At 39.2% G+C, this 24,676-nt stretch overlaps 1 protein-coding gene across 2 annotated transcripts in view; it reads left to right on the top strand.

The window, feature by feature from the left end:
- STN1 (STN1 subunit of CST complex) overlaps positions 1–24,676 on the top strand; it is a 43,390-nt gene that overhangs the window by 13,573 nt on the left and 5,141 nt on the right. The window contains exons 1-9 of one of the 2 annotated variants that reach the window (XM_079312079.1): positions 2,041–2,165; positions 4,381–4,669; positions 6,680–6,775; positions 10,792–10,863; positions 12,685–12,846; positions 14,094–14,205; positions 14,943–15,105; positions 21,697–21,819; positions 22,339–22,411. In XM_079312079.1, the coding sequence (XP_079168205.1) occupies positions 4,606–4,669; positions 6,680–6,775; positions 10,792–10,863; positions 12,685–12,846; positions 14,094–14,205; positions 14,943–15,105; positions 21,697–21,819; positions 22,339–22,411 (865 nt within the window). In that variant the 5' untranslated portion in view covers positions 2,041–2,165; positions 4,381–4,605. Of the gene's footprint in view, positions 1–2,025; positions 2,166–4,380; positions 4,670–6,679; positions 6,776–10,791; positions 10,864–12,684; positions 12,847–14,093; positions 14,206–14,942; positions 15,106–21,696; positions 21,820–22,338; positions 22,412–24,676 lie in introns of those variants that run through there. The other variant, XM_079312078.1, reaches the window with a different exon arrangement.

Genomic DNA, 24,676 nt, shown 5'->3' with positions numbered 1-24,676 from the left:
CTTCCATTAGTTTCTGAGATAGAAAAAGCTTTTGCTGCAGAAATCTTCTCCCTTCAGAACAGGGAAGCAGTAAAAATATTTGGGGAGATGCTTTATTTAAGCTAAAAGTATGGCTTGGACTTGATCTGTTAATATTTGGGCATTTCAGGCTTGACAAGTGGCTATAAAATGCCAAAATACAGATACTTTTAATCTCCAGTGGGGATGCTTCATTGATGCTTCACCCCTAAGATGCACACATGTGCAGGGGTGACTTCTGCTTTTTGCCCCAAGGAGTGTCTGTTTACCAAAAATACAAAAGGTTAGACAGACATGTTACCTGATTGTCTCTTTTTGGCTGGTTATCTCAGTCTGCTGTCTGTCTAGGAGGAAAAACAGGTGCTGAGCTGTGACAGGCTTTGTAACATGCGGAGTAAATTGGGGGGGCATGAAGCAGAAAGAAATATAACTTTGTACTAGAGATTGCAAAAAGAGATGAGGAGACTAATTTTGTTAAGAAAATGAGCATGCCAAGTAAAATACAGGTTGAAACCATTTGTTCCTTTGCAAAACTTTTATGGTCTAAATTTGACATAGGCTGTAGCAAAGAACCACCATATGGAGCAGCTTGTGTTAAGATCATACACTTAACAGCTTAATTTCTAAATTTCTGTTGAGCAGTGTCTCAATTCAGCAGCAGAAAAAGGGGAGACTTCAGTGAGAAAGCAATGGTGGGACATTTTTGAGCAGATCTTGCAGGTGCAAAAAGGAAAGGTTGGGGAGAGCTCTGTAGTGACTGAGACATGAATCCAGGTGTAAAAAAAACTATTTCAGTTTGTTAGTCAATGGTGAAGTTACTGCTGGAACTGACTAAATCAAGTATTTTCAGCATCTTACCAAAGAAATGTCCAGTCCAAGGAAGGATAAATAATTCTAACCTCTTTTTTTACATCAGTAAATTTTTTTAAAACTGGACAGGAATCAAATAATTAACTGCAGTTCTGCACACAGTATAGAGCAGATGTCAGCAACACTCTGGCTTGTTGTGCTACACCCTTTTTTGTTTCCCTTGCCTCAAATGAGAGTTTAAGCATTAGAACAGAAACCATGCAGAATCCAAGCTGTGTAGTTTCTCAGTGAGGCAAGGTGCTATTGTGATGTTCATGGGGTGTTGTCTCTACATCAGTAGCTACCAGTGCTTCTCCCAGACTGCAGACATCTCTGGGAGCTGCTTCCTCTCAGGAGACTGGAGCTGCCAAATCTCAGTCCTTTTGCACACTGTTCAAAATCAGTCCACTTAGCACCTGTGACTTGGAGCTGCAAGGGGCTGACACTGCGAGGTGAGCTGGAAAGCCATACAGGAAAAGCTGATTTTTCTGAATGACGTGCTGGGGTTTTTGACATCAACACTGTGATAAGCAGAGAATTGGATCTGTAATGGCACAGTTTAATTTCACATTAAACTGTGAAATCTGAAAGGGTAAAAGGGGAGAGTAACAATTTTGAAGTTAGTGGAGACTACATGCCCAAAATAAAGAAGGGGTGGCTACTTTTGTTTTAAATCAAGTCATCCTCCCTCAACTCCACAATAAAGCACAGGAAGAACAATGAGAATTGTTTCCCTCCTTTGAGGAGGGAATGAAAATGATGGGGGGAATAAAAATAATCTGTACAGAAAGTAACCACTTAGGATCTCACAATCCCGCTCATTTAAACAAATGTTGACTTTAGTTATCTATTTATGGATTTGGAGAGAAAAAACCCCTGAAATTCTATCTCATGTGAAGTTACTGGGGGAAATGCTGTTGCTGGATTCTCAGCACTTCAAACAAGTCATGAGTATTGATACTTTGAATATTTCATGTGGCAAGACATGAAATATTGATAGATAAATATAACATTGCATTAGATAAACTTGTGTCTCAACCACAGCTTTGCAATGTTATTGTGTGTAAACTCGTGAGCTGTTTTTTCATTTAGTTGGGGCATATATGAACAGTTCTTCACCTCTGTAGGAAACAATTTCAGGTTCTTCTGTGTTCACAGGTTTTAGATGCAGTCTGAGTCTGAGAAGTATGGAGGAGAGACACCTTCTCTGCACTGGGGGTTGGATCCTGTATTTTCTGCATTTGCAAGACTCTATATTAAAGATATTACAGAAATGAGAGAATCTAAACAAGTGCCAGGTATGTATTTTTATGTGATCATTATGATGCACACAGTATTATAATTAATGTTGTGCTTTTTATCAAGGGATTGAAGCATACTTCATAAACATCAGTAGTTTTCCATACTCATAAGTTAAGTGATGTTAGTGTCTTTTAACAGTTCCAAGAACAACAGGTTATGTGTGAAATGTATCTCAAAAATAAAATATATTTGTTAAAATGTCTTTTCTTTCTCTCCAGAACCTCTTTTGTGTTAAGGCAATGTGTTTCCTCTGTGTTATGGTGCTTGTTATATTCTGATGAAGTAAATTCTAAAATATGCCCCTGTGCATTGTTCTCTTTTCACTGTCCCTTCATTTTCTGGAAAATTTTGACAGTTGATGACATTGCATGTGTGATTTTGCTTTTTCGTATAGATATTAATACATTATGGAACAGAGAGAGGTTTCAAGGTTTTGTCTCCTTAATTTCTAGATATGTTAGATAGATGACATTCTTCATACATTGGAACAACCTTATTGTAAATTCTGGCTTCCATGCTGGGCCTTACCCCACAACTATGTGCTCTGCAGTCTGTGTCCTGCAGTGTCACCCACATGTGAGCTTTGGCTCAAACTGCACAGCTCTGACCTTGAATTGCTGTTTTCACTACACAGACTTTAAATAGACTGCAGTGTCTTCTGCTGTGGAAGGGTTCATTATCCCAAGTGAAGCTTCACATGGTGCAGGATTATCAGGGAGGGACCCAAAGAACTTAGAATTAATGAGGAAAAGCAGCAAGCCCTAAGCACAGGGTTTGGTTTTGATGTTTTGGTTGTGGTTTTTTATTTTTATTTTTTTCTGTCCACAGAGATTAAGTACCCCTGTTTGGCACTTTGAATATGCTTTGCCTTGTAGGTTTTATTATTCTTCTTCAGTTTTCTTTAACAGCAAGGATAGCAGCAGTGCTATTTTTGGAGAAATTAAGGCCTAGTGGGTTTTTTGCTCTTCTTGCAACTATTTTTATATACATAAGGACTTCACAAATAAAAGTCCATCCGTCTGTCTGTCTGTCTATCTATCTATCTATCTTTGTAATTTAATATGGCAGGAGACTTTTGTCTTAAATCCATTGCAGTAATTAGGCTACAGACTGTTGTTGATGTTTGTCCTACAGTAAGTTTTATTTAGAGGCCTTTTTAAACTGTCTTATAAATGTTTCTGGTAGTACTGGTGTAGGAAACACATCTGGGTAAAAACTGTTCTTCATCAGATATTTTAATTGTTTTCAAACAAAATACAACACAATTCAATGCCAACAGAATTGGATTGTATTTTGGACTTGAACAGTAGTACCTACAAATCTGAAAATGTATTCAGAAAAATTAACTTTATAAACACCAACAAACATTTCATGATACCAGGAACAGTCTTAGAAAGTACAGTCCTGCTCGTTTTTTTAACCTCTAAATTACCCTGATTTCCCTTTTTACTTCCCTTCCTATTCTTTTACTTAACTGAGTTGGATTCTGCTTCAGGAAATTTTTCAGTTTTGTTATTACTTTTTTTTTTTTCCTAAGATGATCCTAAGGAGGTGGGATGTGTCATGTCAAGATATCAGCCTTTACAGTTGGTACATTTGAGCTTTCTCTACTTCCTGTGCATCTGGCACTCTGCACATTTAAGTTTGCTTGCAATCCTGCATCATTTTCTAAACCAAACTTCAAATAAATTGAAATTTCCTAGAACCAACATCCTGAATTTTGTCCATTCTCTAGTGCTGTTTGTATACCAAACCAGACATTTTTCAGTGTATCTTATTTGTTGGCAACAAATGACAGCACAACAAAAACACTAAAATTAATACCTTTTGGGGAAGGAAGAATGTAGGTGTTTGTTGTCAATGCTTCCTGCCTTTAATGGGCTTTTAAAGACCAGCTGAAGCTAAATATATGGTTGGCTATAAATCAGTCATTAAGTAATGGTAATTAAGAATGAATGAACGCAAAACAAAAAGTTGTAACTAGGAAGAATGGAAAGAAACACAGACTGAATGTCAGGAAAAACATCCCTAGAATGACATCTGTTAGACCATGGCACAGCTTTCCCAGGAAGAAGGTGGGATGCCCTTCACTGAGATTGTTTATATCCTGACTGTACAGATTGCCAGGAATTTACTGTACAAAATGGTCTTGTATTGCCCCTGAGGAAATGGACTGAATGACCTAATGAGTTTTTTCTTTCCACTTTTAAGCATTAGGATTTGATGCCACACTGACTAATCCCTTAAAACAACGCAGAGGGAAGCAGTAAACCTGGCCAATTCCTCTGCTGCTATAAATGGTGACAAGAAGGCTGGAAAACTTCCCAGATAAAAACAGCAATTGTGTTGTCTTAGCAGCCTTGCAATGAGAGTGGGTGTCAAACTCGGTTGTAACACATAATCACATCATGGAAATGAGCTTTTCTCAGAGTTATCATGCACCATTGCTTTGTGACAGCTTATCAACAGGGAAGGGAAGCTACAAATAGCATAAAAGGAGGTAATAATAATTAAAGGAATGGCAAACAGCACAGTAATGCTGGTACTGACATGACCAGCACTTGCCCTAGAGAGGTCTGTATCCATAGCCCCTGTAGCACTGCTGTGGCTGTTGTGAGAATGGCATTTTGCTCTGTGTGTTGGTTACTGGGTTATTAGGAACCTCACTCAATGTGTTTGTCCACAGCTTCAAATATTTAGTATATATTTATTGCTACCAACATGGACTTAATTTGAACAAATAAAGTAGCAGGAGGAGTAATTTACACCTTGAAGTCATCAAGTCCAACAACTTTTGATAGGTTAAATAGAATTTCATTCTTCAAATTAATTCAGGTAGTTTCTCTGAGAGTAAGGGTGGAGTTCTTTGTGAATTTATGGGGATGGAGAGAACCAGTTTTATTTGGTATCTGTCATCTGCCAAAACTCAGCTTACTAACTGGGAAACAAATGTAATAACATGTTGCTTGTTTGCATAATCAGGAGCTTGGAGTCTCTGCTCCACAGACTTAGCCTAAAACTAGCCCAGACCTTTCACAGAGATGTTGTAAGATTCAGTGAATGACTACATACACTGGGAGCATCTCCACTGGGGGTTTCTGTAGCAGTGTTTATTTGTGCCCTGGTAAATGAAATGAGAGACAAGTGGACCGACCTGCTAAACATTCTCTATGCCAGACCTGACCAGTGGCTACACAATTAGTATAGCCAGATCTGAGATAATAACCATAGCTGTATCCTCAAAACACTGCAGTGCATTTTTATGAGCAAAATTTTTGCTTATGAGCTGCTTGGCTGATCACCTCTGATTTCTTCTGAAACTTTTGTGTTTTCTCTCTGTCTTGCATGAAGAAAGTTAATTCCAGGCTCATTTAAGGCTGCTAGCTATGTAGGACAAGTTATTTTTGGATTTTGGATTTAAGGGTTTTTTTATACAGAACATTTTTCTGACTCCCTTGCTGCTGTGTTTCCCTTTGTAAGAATAACACTTGCCACGGTGTATGGAGCCAAATGTTCCCTTCTGAGTCCCTTGAGTTATCTAGTTTTCAGAAGACAGTTATTGAACATCCCAGATGGCTTATTTCAGTAAAGAGCAGTATTTGAAAACTGAAGAAAACACATTCACTGAAAACTAGCCAGTCCAGGGTATTGGAGCTTACTGCCCTATTTTCCTCCTGCTGGTGGACTGTGAAGCCTCAGTGTATGATGTTTACATTAGTGTTTGTTAACAGCATTTGTCACTCTCTTGAAAGGGATTACAGAGCGAGGCAACCTCTGTGCTGTCAGGGTCCACTGGGCTGTGATTTCACACTGTTTCCTGGACGTGTTTCTAAGTGTTATTTAAGTTATCTTTATAGATGCACAAAAATAGCTTTGAAGGGATGTTTTTAGAACTTGTGTTTTCAGAAACTGAAGTTCAGGATGCAGTCCACAATGACTGCAGTGGTGTACTCTGCAGTCTGAGAGGGCTGTTGCTCTCCCCCTGCCCCCATGGCTCCTGTTCTTCTAGAAATGAAAGACAGAATTATGTTAGTTTTCCTTTTGGAGGCTCTGCCTTAATCAGGAACAGCTGCATTGTGAGAAGCTCAAACTGCTTCCTTTGTGTTCTATTATTTATTCTGAAGCCTTATGAAGATATAAAAAAACTCCAAACCAAACAACAAAGCAAAGCAAAACAAAAACCCAAATGAAACAACAAAACAAAAACCTCCTAATGCTTGCAGTAAACTAACTGTTTTTCAGATCCAAATGTGCAAGAAAACAAGAGGTTAGTAAGATTCTGACACTCTGCAAAAGCAAGCTTTTGGTATCCTAACTACAGCTGATACTTTCTCCTTTTAGTGTTCCTAGTCTTCAGCGATACAGGGGATTTTTTCTGTGTAGGCACTGTATAATTTAAGATATATTAAATATGTAAGGAAGTATGTTTTTTTTAACTGACAAATATGACTATGTAGGGGTAGGGTGTTGAAAGAAATAGTTACACTAATCCAGCATGTTTTGTGCCTAGGTATATTCTTTTATAATGGACATCCAATAAGACAGGTGGATGTTGTTGGGATAGTGGTTCAAACGAAGGAGCGAGATGCCTTTTATAATTTTGGAGGTAAGGAAAATGTTTTTCTCCTTGCACTTATCAGCCTTTTATCTTAGTTCCTGTAGGATCTGAAAGGTTTCCTTATTTGGTCATTGTGTATTCTTGAAACAAATGTGCTCTTGTCCTAATATAATGTATATCTACAGCTGAGATTACTTAGCAAATGTAGGGAAGCTACTGTTTATCTCCACTTCAAAAATAGAGAATTAAATGGTTAACAAAGAGTAATTGATTCATATGAGGTCATGTAGAAAATCTTAATTTTGATTGTTGCTTTGTCACTGGGCTCTGCTACCATACTCTCCTATTTGCAGTCCCTTTGGTCAGATGCAAACATATTTAACAAGTGGGAAATCTCTTCTTATATATTTGAACCTTAGAAATCCCTTCAAACTTTTTTATGTCTTGTCATATCTTGGACCCAGCTTCTAATAGCAGTCAGGAGCATGTTTGTGTTTAGATGCACAAGAGTAAGAGTCTTAACAAATGAACTCAAGCATTATAGTACCAGTCCTTGCCAACACCAGCTGGGAGTTGTCTCCTCTGTATTGCTTTTCCCAGTATTCAATTTTATGAACATGGAAACATCTGACTGTCATTTTGTTCAGCTGCCTTTTACATCTGGAGAAAAGGCAGAGTGGAGCAGTGGTGATGTGGCAAGTTCCAAAAGGTGGGGGGAGGTCTCCTCACAGTAGGAATGTTGAGCCAAATGCACAGATCCTGTGGAAGCCCTTATGGTCAGTGTCTTCCTCTGCCATGGGTTTTCACCTGGTGGAGGTGTCACAGAGTGCCTCTCCTCCCCAATTCCCTTGCTTGTAAAATTGCCATTCCCTGACCCTCAGGAGTACTGTGAAGATACAGCTGATGAATTAACCAGGTCCCAGGTTCCCCAGGATCAAACTGCTGCATAGTGGCATTGACTGCAAATGCATTTATCACTTCATGAGAACAGAGGAATACAGAATCTAAATGATCAAAACTTGTTCTATGGGTAAGGGTTTTCCATGCTGCTCTCAGTTTAACAACTAAACCTGTTGAAAATGTTTGACTGGGGCAGGAAGTGGAGGAATAGAAATAAAAAGAAACTACAGAGTACTGAAATGAAGCCTTAGATCAGCCGACCTTCAAGTGCAGCTCACAGCAAGCCTGCCTTCCTGCTGTCCTTTCACATCCAACTCCACTCTTTGTTCCAGCAGTTCCTGGTTTGAGTTTTCAGGCTACCTGCCAGGGTGCCCCTCCCCAGCCTGCCCTCCTTTTCAGGCAGGCCAACTCTGTCAGTGCAAAACTGTAAGTTCTTAGACAGTTTCCTACTTGTAACAACTTCTGTCTCTCAGCTCAACAGACTCTGGTGAGTCACAGGGGTTGCATCAGTTGGAGTGCCACACACTGCTCAGGACTTGCTCACTTCCATCTGCTTAAAAGTGACTTACAAAGCAACTCCCCCTTTGTACTTTTCCTCTGATAGAGAACTGAAATGTCTTTGTGTCCCTGCCATGATCCTCCTCCCTTATTTCCTATCTGTTTGTTCAGAATACACATCACTCACTTTAAAGAGTCTTAGATTCTCTGTTGAAAACTCCACAGCCAGAAGTGATGACAAAATTATAATTGTATAAAATTTACTCTTTCCTGGCTTAAAAAATAAGAATTACGTGCTGTGTGATATCTGATTTTGACACTTTGATTTGATTTTTTCTTGCTATTATTATAAGTTAGGAGAAAGTTATCTAATTAAAACACAAGCTTTGATATGAGCTTGATTTGATCAAGCTCATATTTTACCTAATGCACCTTTCGAACCCTTTCCTTTTTAACAAAACCAAACATCATGTTGTTTTCTTTGGACTCCAAAACTGACTTGAAAGGCTGAAAGGCAGTTGACTTAAAATCAAATAAAAAAAAAAAAATCACCAGCATCTTAGTAGGTTCATGCAGGCCTGACAAGAGCCATACCTTTTTTGTCATAAAAAATTAAAAATTTCCAAATTACCTTATTTAACTGGTAGCTTTGAGCTACCCCTCAAATAATTAAGCAAGAATCAAAGAAACCAAAGCCAAACAAACAAAAGCCAGGAAAAAAACACCCCAACAAATGAAAAGTAAGCCCACAAAAAACCCAAATAAACAAAAGTTTAAACTCAAGGAAATGAGGAAGGGTGGCACAAGGAGCACAGGAAGTTTTCAAAAGTTTGTAGACCCCTTGAGTGCATTTAAAATTGATTAACATTCTCTTGTCTAAGTAGAATACAATTCCAAGTGTTCTCATTCATCTGCACTTCAGGAGTTACTTGTTTTCTTGCTCAAAGCTTTCATTTATGAAATTGCAAAACTTTGTTTCAGAACCTTGCTCTGCTACCAGATTCCTTGTGTGGTCAAGTACAGGTCAGTCTGTCCAGGACTCTGTTTTCAGCTGTTACATTGAGGAGGAGGAGTCTGCCCTCCTAATCCTTCAGTCTTATTTGGTTTGTTTCCAAGCCCTTCTTAGGAAGCCTGTCTGTCTTGGTTGGTGCAAGCAGGAACATCTAGAAACTGTGGGAATGCAAGAGTGAAATGTCATCTGCCCTGCTTCTTGTTGCCATTGCTGGCTTGCATGGATGGCTTGGCATGGTTTATGAGGGTTCTGACTCCTACTAGAATAGTTGCTGTCTGTCTGTACCAAGGAGAGGAAATCCTACCAGCAGATCATTATCTGTGCTCTGGTACAAAATTAAAGCTGCTGAAATAGTTGCAGACGCAGCAGCTCAAAACACAGCAGAGGGGAGCATATTTTTGTGATGGAATTTGGAATTGCCTGCATCTTTTAAGTGCTGTTAAGTTTGCTAATAGGAATGTGCAGCTAAACTGCTTGGAAACAGGAAGGCAAGACAGTGATTTTAAATTAGACCCCCAAACAGAGAGATTGTTTTAAAACACGTGAGACAATGCAAAGATATTTTGCTTTGATGCTATGGTCCACAGAGGAAGTGTCTGCAGGTACCAATCAGTACCTTCATGGTAAACATTGCTGTTACTTTTTTAGTCATGGACCTGGTTTAAGGAGCAGAAGAAAATTGCAGGTTTCCATTTGTGAGGAGTGGAATCTCAGTCTTGGAGATGTTACATTCAAGAAACAAGGTGCATTGGCTGGATGATCCTTGACTGACATTTAGTGCCTTTCTGTTTAGAGTGTTTGTTGCACAGTCCCTTGATCAATAGAAAATTGATTCTTCTGACAGATTTGTTTCCTCTGAGTTTTGTCTTTTCCTGCTGCCATCGACAATGCAGTGCCTGAAGCAAAAGCTGTAAATCTGATTTTCATTGGACACTGGCAAAACAGGAAAAGCAGCTCTGTGCTCAGGAGAAGGCACTGAGCCTTTTCAGCAGCGGAAGTGGCATGCATGCCACCAGCACCTGCACTTTAAGTTGGGATTTCCTGGCTTAGAGCAGAACCACAATGTACTGTCTTCAGTCCTTCCTGCCTAGAGGAGCTGCCTTTCTGCTCCCTGGACATCATGTTATATTGGAAAGACCAGCAGACTTTGAGCATGATGTTGGCATGGAAACCAATGCAGCTGCAGGTAGCAGCACTCTTGGTTTATTCACATGGTTGTATCCCCAAATATTAAAGTGCTGTTTTCTCAGTGTAACAGTAATGCTTCTGTGGTTTGTGCCTGGTTTCCTGTTTTAATTTATCTGACTTCAGCCTTCAACACTGATTCTTCTCCTGACCTGTCAATAAGATTGAAACCCTTTTGTATTCGAGCCTCATAATTTCAATTAGTGTATGATCTTTCTTTGAGAATATACCTGTTACTTTGCTGACTATGCACATCTGTACATCTGGTGCTGAGCTAATTCCATGTCTGAAACAACTGTGGAAATTACTTCATATATCTAAGTAGAGTTTGGATACCCACTCTACCTTCCAAACCAGCTGGAATGAGATATCCTTGGCAGCTGTCTCCCTACATATTTATGTATCTTTACTTCTTTGAACATGACTGCCTGCTTTCCTAGTCTGTAATTCTTGCAATTTTTTTTTGCAGTGGATGATAGTACTGGAGTTATAAATTGTGTCTGCTGGAAAAATCCCATCATAGCAGAAACACCTTTATCAGGTAATTTATCAAATTAATAAGTCCTCCTTTGACTGTATGTTTTTACTTATGTCTGTCTTAAATAATTTGGCAACTAATGAAACTTGAAGAAGTGCAAATTCAACTGTTCAATTTTTAAAAATTATTTTTATTTTAAACCACCACATCATATTGGCTGGGCCATTTGGGGAATTTTCTATCAGTTTTTGTGTTGTGTTCAAGGGTGATGCCAATAAAACCATTACATTATATCCTGTCCCTGCCTTTTCCTTATTTGAGTAGTATGATATTTCAGTTCTATGCTGTGACATTGTTCAGAGAATTTGTCTGTTAAGGTTCTTTCTGTGACTTCATCTAGTAAGGAACTAGGCTGGAAATGTGCCTCAACTTCTGTTTCCAAAGTCAGTCCATTGACCTGCCCTTGTGATTATGGTTTCAGGATTTTTCCTTGCTTTCTTTTTATTCATATACTCCTGCTCATGCAGACACTGTCAGCAGTGAAGTTGAAAGTAGTTTCAAACTCAGTGGGAGGATGCCAGCAGTCTTTTACAATTTAGGCAAATCCTAAATGTGCAGTAATTGTGTATTTGAAATGAATGTATTATTGCACTCACTAACAGAATAACTCACTAGTGTCTGGCTGTCTCTTTCCTTTTTCTCCCACTGTTTCTTGTAGATCAAAGTATAAAATTCTTTCTACTTTGGGTCTTCTTGGAAGCTCATGTAGTGGATTAACAGCCCTAATATGGAGCTGATCAAATCCTACTGAAATAAATCTTACTGGTGTCATCTGCAGTATTAGGGATACATATTAATGGAATGGAGAAAGGAAAGCTTGATGTGAAAGTTAAAAACTCTGGTGTCTATGGAACAAACCCATTTATACAGGCAGATAATTCATATTTATATTTGACAATCATATGACAGGTGGTATAAATGGTCTCAACTGGAATGTAAAAGACTGCTCTTGCTTTGGAGAGGTGATGATCTGGCACAGCTCTCAAAACCAAACAAACAAAAAAAAAAAGACATGAGATGCAAACAAATCAGTTTTCAGTTTTGAGGAACTTAAATGAGGAACTCGGATGCATTAAAAGGAATTGCATGAAATACTGCTTGAAATAGAATGAGGGCCAAGAATGCTTTTCAGCCTTGTGTTCTTATTTTACGCATACATCAGCAGTCCTTGGATGGACACTATGCTAAGAATGGCAATTCATTCATTTGTACCTGCTAGGGAAAGCTCTTAGGGGGCACAAGAAAATTTCTTACAGCTTTTTGTAATTGTCATCAAGGATACTTGGAACATTAATCAGGTTTTAAGTTATGAAGGATTTACTACAACTTTGTCCTACAAAGTTGTGTTATATAAACGTGAAATTCTGTCAAGTTGCATTCACCTCAGTTGCATTCACCTCAGCATAGACATCAAATTGCATCACATGAATGCTTTGGCCCTACCTCAGATGACTCATTCTTCTTTTATATAAGAAGCTCAGCTGACTTTTCTTTTCCTCTCTGATCCATCTTAGCATGAAAAAATCAAAAAATGACTAAAAATATTTCAAATTTATATTTCCATTTTGCAACCCATCTGTGACATTTTCAGTGATAAATGAGTATCTTCCCCCTTTTATATTTTTCCCAGGTGAACAATTTAAATAAATATAATACAGTAGCCTAACTTTGTCACCCAGAAGTTTTACTGCCCAGGACACATGGTGGCTGAGACCTTACCGTTTTTTACTAATATGATTCCTGTGGTGCTTAGTTGGATAAATGCAAAAAGACAATTAATGCATTGACTTTAGTGCCTGACTCCCTTTCCCTCACTTCTTGCAGGTCGTCCAAGCACACCCAGCAGTCTCAGTGTGTTTGAACAGATGAAGAAGCTCCAAGAAACAATAAGCCAAAAAACCAAACTGGAGATTGGAGATGTTGTCAGGGTCAGAGGTCAAATCCGAACCTATAGGCAGCAAAGAGAAATTCAGGCTTCATGTTTTTGTGAGTGTTATGAATCTCTGATATATGTAACTAAGATGTCAGAATCTGTGAAAATACCTGAGCTGTATGTAATTAAGTAAATATTTTCCACTTTATTTTCTGGCATCTCATTTTTTTAAGGATTTTCATCTGTATTTCTTTATTTCAATTTTAGCAGCATAAGGTTAGAAGACAGGCCATGTAATGTGTGGGATTAGATTGCCTGTAAACAAGGCATTCCAGGAAAAACTGTAGAAGCTGATTAGCCTGCATACAAGAATACTGTGCAGATGCTGTGATTGGGTGTCTGCAGGAGTGATTTGTTCTTCAGATTTCTCAGTATTGAAGTAGAGCAGCCAAAGCCTGTGGGAAGGGAGCTGATGACCTTGTGTGTCCCACTTCAGCAAGGGCACTGAGGGCACAGATTTGGCTGCTGTTTGTCACAGCCTCAAGAATCCATTCCATGGGCAGGCAGCAGCATTTGGGCAGTGTCCCACTGAAGCCTGCCTTCTCCTGAGCTCCCTGGCTCTGCAGGATGAGGGAGAAGTGTTCCTCAGGCACAGATCTGCATGCAGGTGCTGCCTCAGTGTCTGGCAGCTCTGTGAGCTGCAGGGCTCTGCAGCCCACAGCTTGTGCTCTGGGAACTTCCAGTTACGTAACTTCTCAGTTCCGTGTCTGTGCTGTTGTGTAAGATTGGTTTTCTCCAGTGAGATCTCTCAGAGATAACACTGGAATTATTTCTTTGGTGAAGAAAAGCCTGTCTTTTAAAAACCCTGTGTAAGTCAGATAAAAAGTTAGATTTTTCAGTTCTAGCTTAAATTTGCACAGGAGTTCAGCCCTCCTTTCCAGACAGATTTATGAGTGTATACAACCCGTTCATGGGTTGGTAATAATACCAAAGAGAGCTATGCAATTCAAATAGCCTCTAAATTGCTTTCACTTTGGCCTAAATAAAGCTCCTTACTATGTGTTAACTTCATTTAATGGATAAAGACTGCTGAAAGGTAAAATAGAGATCATAAATTCTGGTTAAATAAGTTGTCAGACAAAAGCATAATCTGTAATGCACCACAACAGGCCATTTTACCTCCTTGTAAACTGTAAAAGAAGGATTGGCCTTTGTGGTTTGTTTTTATAAAAACCACAGTGAACAAATTCTGCCAATTTAATACTGGCTGTGAAGCTCTGTTGTGCTGCCTCAGGTTTGCTTTCTTCAAAAATTGTATGGCAGTCCTGGCCACATCTACATGTTCTCATTGCCTCTCCAGATAAAGTGGATGATCCCGTGTGTGATGTCCAGATTTCAAGAATGCTGGAGCTCCCCTGTCTCTATAGAGAAGTTTATGATAAACCTTTCCAGGGCCCTGAGGAAATACAGAGGTAAATGCAGTATCCAGAACTGCTCCTAGGGCAAAGTGTGGGATATTATGGTTGTTTACTTGTTGTAATAACTCTGGAAAAACAATAGAGCAGGCCCTGACTGTGAATTAGATTGCATTAGTATACAGTAGCAGTCTGCTTTTCTCCCAAATAATTGGTGATCCATGCAGATGAGATACCTGTTCATAATCTGAGAAAAGAAATATAATGCAGAACTAAAGTGAACATTAGGAAGAAAATAAAATACTGTGTACAGACAACTTTCATCCAGTGAAAAAAATGGGATTTAGATCAAGATTTGGGGCTGAGGTCAGCAGAGAGGATGGAGCAGTATACTTGCCTGATGCTGTTTTATGTGTAAGGTTAAGGAGCTATTGCACTGAAATTCTCTTGTGCCCTTGTCATTGTCAAATCACAAATACATAACCTCAATAAACTGAGTCAAACACCCACTCCTGTACTCAGTTTCAGGGTAGCTGGATGCTTATTGGGACACCTGGTGCATACAGGGTTATTTCAGAGACTGTAGATTCACAAAACTGTAACAGCAAATAATTGAAGAACAGTTGAATGTTTATGCTTATAAAATCTTCTGTTTTAGTTAAGAATTTAAATTCGAATTCTTTAAGGACAGTAAAACATCCTTTGGACCTTTGGAACCAGTCTAGTGGACTGACTTTATGTAATTGTTCTAAACCCATTTCTTGCCTTTTGACATGTTCTGTGTGTCCTTGTAGTGGCCTGGATGGTCAGAATTTCTCAATCCATACGCTGCATGAGAAAGTGCAAGGTTTTCTCTTAGAAAACAAAATTCAGACCTTCTACCAGCAGGAGTTGGAGGCAGTTGATTCTCTGGTGTCTCTGGCTGGTGTGCATCTACCCAGCCCCAGCTGTCAGGAGGTGAGTGAATGCACCTGTATGTTCCAAGATTTTAGTGGGGGGAAATAATAGTGTACTTTTTTAAAGCATAAACAGATAAGAGACTGGTGTCTTCAGAGGATTCAAAAACCACCAGTGCTTTAGCTTTATGCATTAATTATTTACAGATCTTGAGGAAATCTTATTGCTTTGGACATATAAAACTGTCTGAAAAAAGTAATGTAAGAACAGTCTGTTATTAGGGGTAATCTTGTATAAGGGCTGAACAATCTTACAGCCTGCAACAGTCACTACTTTATTTAAATTTGTAATTAGTATCAGTGTCAGAAAAAGAGATCCCTTTAAGGTGCTTGAGTTATTTGGGACAGAAGTTTGAGATCCTGAATCTGATCAGGAGAAGGGAGCACAAAATCTTTGTCTTGTTTCTTATTTGAAGCTCAAGATATTAATTCAATTATTTAAAGAGATGCAGCTTTCAAGAGGAAGTTGTGATGAGTGAATGAGCAGTGCTTCCTGCTACTTGTTTCTCACGTTGGAAGTCCCTAATTGTGAAAGGCCATGATTGAAAGGATAAGTTTGGATTAAATTGAAATCACTTTACAGGAAGTTGCATGTAACCAAATTATTAAGAAACTTTCCAATGAGTTAGTAATCAGCTGCAGAATGGGAAACAGAACAAAGCTCATTTTGTAAAATGGCTTTATATTACTCTGCATTAGTTGGATAAATTACAAAGCAGATTCTCAACTGGTATGAAGTGATCAATTTCTGCAAAGCTTACAGTTACATCTTTATACCATGAAGGCAATGGCAATTGAAACTTAAGCTGGAGCGTTGTGATTCATTTGTTTACTTTTTGGTTTTCTGTACAGAAATAAATCCCTGGCAGTCATTTTCACCCTGATTTTGATGTGCACTGTAATGTTAAGTGCTATGTTGTGTTGACTTCTAATGTTTGTTTAATTCTTAAGAAACCCAAACAAAATAAAACAAAAACCAGTCTCTTGCAGATGAGGTCAAATAATAATGAAAAGTAGCTTTTTTGTTGTTGACTTTGTTGAAGTGCTGCTGATAGCTGCTCTTGATAGCTGGGTTGGGGTTTTGGTTTTGGTGTTTTTTGTTTAGTTTTTTGTTTATTTGTTTGTTTTTAATTTAAGGCATTTTTTCTGGCTTTCCTTGAAACAAACATGGATATTAGCACTAACAGGAGCTATTCTCATTTTAGACAGAAAAGTCTGCTAGTATGTTGTCCAGCATAGCACCTGGTACTTTCTAAACTAGCTGGAACAGTATTGGAAGTTCCCAAACACTTTACATTAGAGGAAGTAGTGGCCATTGTATCCAATGCTGGAAACTTAAACGTTTCAGCATTTATAGAAGGACCAAGATAAATAATTTACAAAGCCATTTAAAGTAGGAACTGGTGCAGAACAAACATAGAAAGACTGGAAAAAAACCCCAAGGAAACTTAATCCAAACAAAGCACCAAGCAACCAAAAAACCAACTCAAAATCCCCAAAACAAGAAAAATAATGTAGCATCAGTGTTGTCAGCAGTCATGAAGAGCTATCATAATAATTAATAGTTGCTCCTGACCCTGATGCAAGGATGTGAGCACATGTCCCAGGAATTTTGGCACACAGATGCTTATTTAGAAATTGCAGTTCTCTCTATTGTCCTTTACTAATTTCTTGCAAAGAAGGTTATCTGTTCTTGCATAAGAAAGGACATGCAGTTGTCAAATGACATTAATGCCTTAGGAGGAGTGCCTAGTAATGCTCTGGAAATGTATTTCCTTGTTCCTCTACTCCATCTCTAGAAGGTGTCGCTTTTCATAATTGGCAAAGGGTCAAGTACCCAGTTCAATCCACAAAAGTAAGTGTAATAGATCTGATTTCTGTCCCTCTTCCTTTCTTTTCTCTTCAGTAGTCTTTTGTTTTGCACTGCCCTCAAACCAAGAGGATAAATGGTGCTGCTGATGTGAAATGTTATTTTGAGCCTATTTGGCAAGGCAGGAGCTATACACCCAACTCAGCTAATTAGGCCATGCCACAATATACACACTAGTTCACTTCTTGCACTTTTCCTGGATGTAAAAGGATGAGTTATTTGGATGTATAGATATTTTTTTTATCCTGATTCCAGTGTTCTAGAGCACAAGTTGCTGTTAAACTATTTGTTTCCTTTCTCTTCCTTTCCCTGTAGTCCTAGAAGAGTTGTTACACCCCCTTCATCTCTTTCCCAACTTTTAAATTACTTGCACAGTGTTCATCATAGTGGGAGGGAATATTTTTTATGTTCATCATAATGGGAATACTCCCCATGGAATATTTTCTCCAGGGAGGTAATGGGTTGCTGTGGAGTCACTGCAGTGGAGTGGAGCAGAGGGTAAAGATGGAAGGAGTCAGCTGGGATAGATTGAGGTAGGCAGCATCTCTGTGTTCCTTTTCAGCATTACTGTGTAGCTAAGCCCTGTCCACATCCCATACATGCCCAACAATACCTAATTCCAGTCCTGATCCCTCCCTGGCAGTGCAGTCTGCTGCCTCTCCAGAATAAGTTTCCCTCTAGTAGATGCACCTGGCAGAACTGAAATTCTTTCCTCTTCTCAGACTTATACTAGGGAAAATTTAGTTTTATAGTCTACAGATGAGGAGGAAGAGAATTTAACTACTTTTAAAAACAGTTAAAAATTAACAAATATTTTATGAGTTTTAAAGCCACTGGAGCTTTAATTTGCATAACCAGTGCCCCATTTATCCCTAAGGTGTAGCCTTTTCCCTGTCCTTTAAAACAAGTGACTTTTGAGGCTGGAGGGGTGGATACTAGAAGGAAAACCACAAGTAAAAAGAAATTTTATGCTTAGAGAACCTCCAGAGTGTACTTGCTGGACTTAGGCAACTATATTTAGCAAAGGGACAAGCCTTTGGTTCCTTTTTCAAATAAAGCTACATGTTAAGAGGATCCATCCAATTTCTCAACTAAATTAAATGCTTTAAACCAGCCAGTCTAGATTAACAATATTTCTGCCCTTCTGCCATGCATAAGCTATAGTGTGTGCTATTTTAGTGCTGCCATTCCAGTTTGTGAATGTCACTGGCTTGGATATGTAACTTGAGTTGTGTTTTCCAGAGTGTGCAGTTTGTGCTTCTCTTGATTTGAGTATTATCTCAAGGTCACCAATGGGAAGTAGTTAAAGCAGGAAGTTTTACAGTGTTATTCACACTGTGTCTGCCCTGTACATTGTACTGTAGGTGTAATACAGTTCATTATAAATTCTTGATGCAGTGTCCTTGTCTTTCTGCCTCTTGAGGAAGCTTCAACACTGCTTTAAATATGTATATTGCAAAGCTTATTATAGGACTTCAGGACTGACATGTCCAGGATCACTATTACTAAAATTGCCACCTGCCTAAGCCCAGGATTAAACATTACATGAGAAACTGCAAAGGGTGATTCCATGAGTAGAATCACATGTGTATACCAGGAAGCTTTAACACCATCAGGGTGTGATTCATGATGAGTCAAAGGTTGCATGATTCCAGTGTTTTGAACAGACTCACTAATTCCTGTACCACTTCATTTCTTTGACCTATTATTGATTGTACAGATAATTTGTCTTGTTTTAAAGATGTGAGAATAACTGGTTGCACAGCACCAGCTCACTAAGCTGTGTGAGGCCTATTAGATGGAATATATTGATTAAAGTATACCAACTTAATTCTGGATACATAGATTCTTCTGTTGGCTTTACTACAGAGCCCTTGGCCAGTCTTGGGAGTGAGGGTAATGATAGTAAAATTATTATTTAATAGTTGCTTCTGTCTCAGATTACACACACACACATACATGATGTGTTTTGCAAAAGGGATGACTGATTCTTGAATGCTTCTATGTTGGGATGTACAGCTTAATTTATTTGGAAAGGACCTGATTTGGAAAAGAGGGAGAAGACCCTGTTGTTACTGCTTCAGAGAACCTGTAATGGTGCACCCTGAAATGAAAGCATGCACAAGGGGCACTTTCCAAAAGGAGGTGTGAACATTGTGAGAGGTATTGGGGAGAAGTACTATTGAATTTGTGAATTTGTAGGATGAGATGTTGAAGTTACTTTGGGTGGACCAAAAGAGCAGACTAAGCAATTTTAGATTGTATTGACAAAGAAACTTAATTACTATTTTACCCAGAGGAATGGAGAGGAGGAAGCATGTTCTAGAGCACACTAGGAGAAAACTCCAAATTTTTCCTGTCATTTTATGGTACTATTAAACACCAGTGATATATAATATTTTTGCATTAATATATAATATGGTATTATTAAAGTGGGCAGGAGCCCTAATTTGTTTTTCAGAAACAGTCCTTCTGCCATGAAGCCCTTTTCTGTGGGTTCTGCAGCACATATGAGAGAGTGCTGATATGTAGCAGCTGCTTACTTATAATAAGGCCTTGCTGCTTTCACTCTGTCAGTGCCTTGACTTGCATTCTTAGTGATTCTGTTTCAGTATCCATCCAGGCTGAGCTGTGTGTCAGTTCACACAGAGTCTGTTCTTAATTATCTCCCTTTTCTGACAGGATTTCAGTGGTAAGCCAAACTGAATAATTATTGTGCTTCTTTGGAAATATTTTTATATTTTCTTTCTTCCCAAATGCTTGCTATCACATTAAAAATTGATCAGAGTTTTGAATTAGTTGCTTTGCTAGCAATTTCTTACATTCTTGAGGATTTATTACTGCATTTGAATGAGAGGCAGTCTCTTCATTTTACATATGGCTATCAGAATATGCTTTTCTGTGAGCAAATATTCACTTTTCACTTAATCCTTCCTGCTGAATTTTATGTTTATTTCTTCAGTTCATCAGAAGCAGCACAAGGAAGAGAAATACCATAGTGGTATTAATGCTGTAGCTGGAATGGTGTCCAGATGTATGGCCAAGTTTGTAATTAGAAGTAGAGTCTGTTGTTATCCAGATGGATGGCTGTGGTGGACAGGAGGATAGACAAGGTTCAGGCACTGGATCCTTCTGTCTGAAACAGAGAAAATGGAACTGAGAATAAGAACCATTGTTCTATGTTAATTATCTTGAAGTATTTAACCATTATTTTTACTGGTGATTTGAGAGGAAAAAGAGAGTTATCTGTTGTGGAACAGAGAGAGAGGTGTGATTATGTCCTGTTGAAACCCTGAGGGTTATCTGGAGGACAGGAGGGAGAAACTTGTGATGCATGCTAACACCAATATCCCTTTGGGATCCCCAAACTCTTCCCAGTTAGGTACATCAGCTTCCAGGCTGTTGAAGTGTCACTTGAGAACTGCAAATGGATTGAATGAATGGTTTGTGAAAAGATATTATTCCTTTGCTCCTGTGGTGTCCATTTTGCATATTCATGTACATTCTTTTCTAGTTCATGATGGTTGCCTGCTTCACTCACAGGCTTCTGAGCTGCTTCTGGTGAGTGAAGTAGGATATGTGAAGTTTGATATTTTTGTTCAGAACAGGGTGGAAGCATTTATGGTGATAGTGGAAGGAATGGCTTAAGGAATGGCTTGGCAAATCTTGCTCTTACTGCTCTGGTGTGGTTCTAGTTATCACATGGTGGTTTGTGGGAAGCAGTTTAGCTCCCTTCTTATAGAAAACCACAGGGAGCACAGTCTGCTCCCAACAGATGAGAAAACAGCAACTGGGGAGCTGAAGCACTCTGTGTAGATAAATGGGAGATTGAAGGACACAGTAGGACAGATGGAGAAGAGTAAATCATAGTCTTGCTCTTATCTATCCATACTTTCACTTCTCCACAACTAATTATTTCCTTCTACTGCCCTAGCTGTCATTCCACTCTCCTAGCTCTGTTCTACTTCCAAAAAAACACTGTTTTTCTGTGGATTTTTTCCCCTCCCCTTCCTTCCTTCTACTCTGTTAGATATGTCCCAAACACAGAACCTGTTTTCTAAATAACCTCAGTTATGGATTTCCAGGCACATTGTTCTCCTTTTTTAAGAAACTGATTTCCCACCTACCCTCAAAACTGAATCCTTTGTTTCCTTATTTCGTATACTTATCTTAGTTTCTTGCATTCTCTTTATCCTTTCACTTCATTTGGCTGTGGAGAAGCTCCTGAGAGCATTACCAGAATGTTGGTAAAAATTTGGAAACAGAGGGGGTTTTGTCAGTTTTCTCCTTTTCCTGAAATCAGGAGCTCCATACTTGGAGTCTTTCAAAATACTGGTTTTCCTATCTTCCTACCCTTATTACCAGGAAAACTCTGAAAACTTGATTAACAAAAAAGTCAAATGATCTGCAAGCATCACAAGTATTTTCTGGAAAAAAAAGTTCTCAGTACCAAATAGCTGCTAATCACAAAGAAGGCACCTTAGAGGCTGTGGTTCCTTAAAGAATGGTACAAGCTTCTGGTGTTTGGGTGGAATTTAAAGCTCAGAGATACTGGTTATTTCATACATAACAGATATGATTTGTGAATTTCTAAATGAAGAAAAATGTGTAACAAAATTCATGTTAAGAGGAACTGAAGTCATCTTCTTGAAAGTATCTGGAGCTTTTACTGTAAATTTGGTTGGGCTGACATTTCTCACCATCTGCTTCATTCCCATCCAGGTGAAGTCAAAAAGTAACTCCAGTTCCAAAAGGATTCACAGTATTTTTAAGGAAGCAATAAAGATGCTACAAGAAAAAGGAGTTGTTTTCCAGAAACCTAGCAGTGCCAAGGACTTATATTATGTAAGGAACTGAGCTGTGGTATGACTTTTATAATCAGTAAAAACAGTAAAAATATTATGGAAATAGTAGAAAAGTTTCAGAAAGAGAAGTTTGACCTCCAGGTGCTCTTAGTTTACTCAGAAGTCTTTTCTGCAGCCTAATTCACTGTTGGTTGTACCTCTGTATCACCCACTGAGTTCCAAGTTCTGTCTGTGTTCACTGGGCTGCCAAACTGCTCTGATCCAGCTGAGCTCACTGAAACCAGGGGCCTAGGATAGTTCTTATCAAAGTGGGTTTAAGCTTGCTGTTCTGCTGAGTCAGTCACCCTCCTTTGGGTCAAACTTAGTTGTATCATGTACTTCACCTAACTCTTGGGTGCTGCTAATAGTAGTAAAAATATTGCCTGAAGATTTGATGTTCATTATTAGTCTTGGAGGCAGCATAAAATGCAGAGTGTAATTAGGACAGGGTTAGCTTAGAATACACCATGGCATTGGTTTGTTTTTCAACAACAAGGCCAGTTTCTTCTTTTTTCTTCAGGTGACTGACCATGATAAGGAGCTGTTTAAAGTGACCCTTGATGTGATTAAAGAAGACTGTCGAAAACCCAGGCGTAAGTAGCAGAGTGATCAAGCTCTGATGAGCTGGTGCTGATATAGTGATGACAATATCTCCTCCTGCTGCTGGATTGGATATGCTGCTTGTCCTCACCCTTGAACCTGAGCTGCTGCTGGTGTAGCTAATCAGTACAGCTAAAAACAGAGTGCAGCAGCAGCTTCCTGTGAGCATGGAGAGAGAAAGAGCAGGTGTGCCCAGCAGGAAGCAAACCTCTCCGATCTGAAATAAGCAGCCATTATCTTAGATCTGTGTCTTTTGAGAATACTTGGATTTTGGGAGGAGCCAAATGTAATGAAGTCAGGTCACCAACTAGAAGGTGTTGCTTTGCACTCTGGAGAAGTAGCAAATCTTGCTGGTTCAGTTTCTACAGGGGAGTTGACACAAAAGTGACCGTGCAGAAAGGTGAAATCCCCACCTACCTTAAGTCAACAATAAAACTTGCTTAAGTCAATAGGATATTGTCTGAAGATTTTAAGCTCAGGTGGTTTTTCTTTGTAGTTAAAGATTTCAGTAGAACAAAGTCTATTTCTTTTCAGACAACATGCCTCAAGTGGCTTTTGAGTTATCGTTGTCCCTCAAACTATTGTGTCTTATTGCCAGAGTGACTTGTGCTTGACTTGAGTGTGTGCTAATTACACATGTACATTGCTCCAATGTCTTTCAGTTCATGGGATAGAATGTGTCAGCAGGGATCACTTGCTGCCAGAGTGCAGCTATTTGTGGGATAGAATGTGCTTTAGTACAGAATAAATTACTGACTGGAACGTAAGGCATAAAATCTTAAATTGCTCAGATCCCTATACTATCATAGCTGCAATAGCACTTGTAGGACCTGGAGTATGATGGTTATCCTGCAGTGAAAAAAAGTCTAAGTGAGGCAATATCTAGTTTGAGTTTTAACTGTGTCTGTTAAGAAGTGGTACAATTGTAGACAAGGTCTTGGGAGAAGAGGTTACTGCTGGGCATGCATGTTAATATGGGCTTGTTTGCCTGAGGGTGTTTCAGTGCAACAAATTATTGTATCACATTATTTTATTGTCTTTTGTCCAATTAACAAATACAAACTTCATTTCTCTAAGAGTCAAATAATTGCTTTGCTCATTTTATTCATCAGCTAGTTCTCCTGGTAGCCTGCTTTTTTTTTTTATATATATATATATAACTGTGCCACTGTCAAGGCCAGAGCCTCTCTACAGTTGACAGAGGCACTGACTGCCTCCTGTTTGTTCCCTTCTTGTGCATTGTCACACTGGTAAAGTACTCTGTGATCCACGAGAAGTTGGGAAGTTCTTTTGGTTAGGAAAGTCAACAGCAGATCATTCATAGATCAGTCACAGAAAAGACTTTGAAGAGTCCTCAAAGCCATGTTTTCCATAATAAGCAGTTTAAGATTAGCTACTGTTTTCCATCCCCTTGTTCTCCTTGAAGCTTTCCCCCTGCTTAGTTTCCCGCTGCAAAGAGGACAGTTTCCAGCTCGGTGTCCCTTTGCTGGTTTCCAGAAGGCCCGTTTGTTTCAATGTCCTGCTGGCTGGCAGTAGAGGCAAAGCCCAGAAGCCTGGATGGAAAGCAGCGGGGCAGGCGGGCGCTGTGCCGGTGGAGGATGCGGGGCGCGGAGCTGGGCGCGGTGCCGGCCCCCTCTGCCGGCGGGAGCGCGCTCCCGGGAAAGAAACGGGACACGGCCATCCACCTCCAGGGCTTTTGCTTGCTTGGTGCAAGAAATTCCTGCCCGTTTTCCTCCAAGCGTAACAGTAATCTTCCATGACAAGAAGGATGATTTATGATAAATCAAACTCCTCTCCAATGAGTTACTCCTCTGCCAGTTTTCCAGGCAACGCCTTGCCCTGTTGCTGTAGTTGTGACACATTCCCGGGCCCAACCCAGCTGTCTGAAACTATTGTACAAATTATAAAAAAATCATACATGCCTACTCAGAGCTGCACAAGCCCTGATCTGTAATGTGCCTACATGACAATCCTAGACCTTGGCTCCACTTATAATTCCTGATCTTAAATACATTCATGAGAGACCACAGTGGGTTCATCTAGAAACTTAATACAGCCAGATAGCACATTTTGACTCCAGACCAAACTGCAAAATGGATTTGGATTTTGGTTTGTTTGTTTCTTTGTTCTATAAAATTGCTCTGTTTCTCTGTTTTATAAATTTTAGCTTAGGTCAGGCTAATAGTAGAGAGGAAAAAAACCAGAACCACTTGAAGTTAAATTTAATACGTCAGAATGTCCCCTGTGTGAGTGGGCAG

The sequence above is a fragment of the Erithacus rubecula genome, assembly GCF_903797595.1.
Source record: "Erithacus rubecula genome assembly, chromosome: 9".
NCBI lineage: Eukaryota > Metazoa > Chordata > Aves > Passeriformes > Muscicapidae > Erithacus > Erithacus rubecula.
Note: the sequence above shows the minus strand (reverse complement) of the source record. Positions and strands in the feature narration are given on the sequence as shown.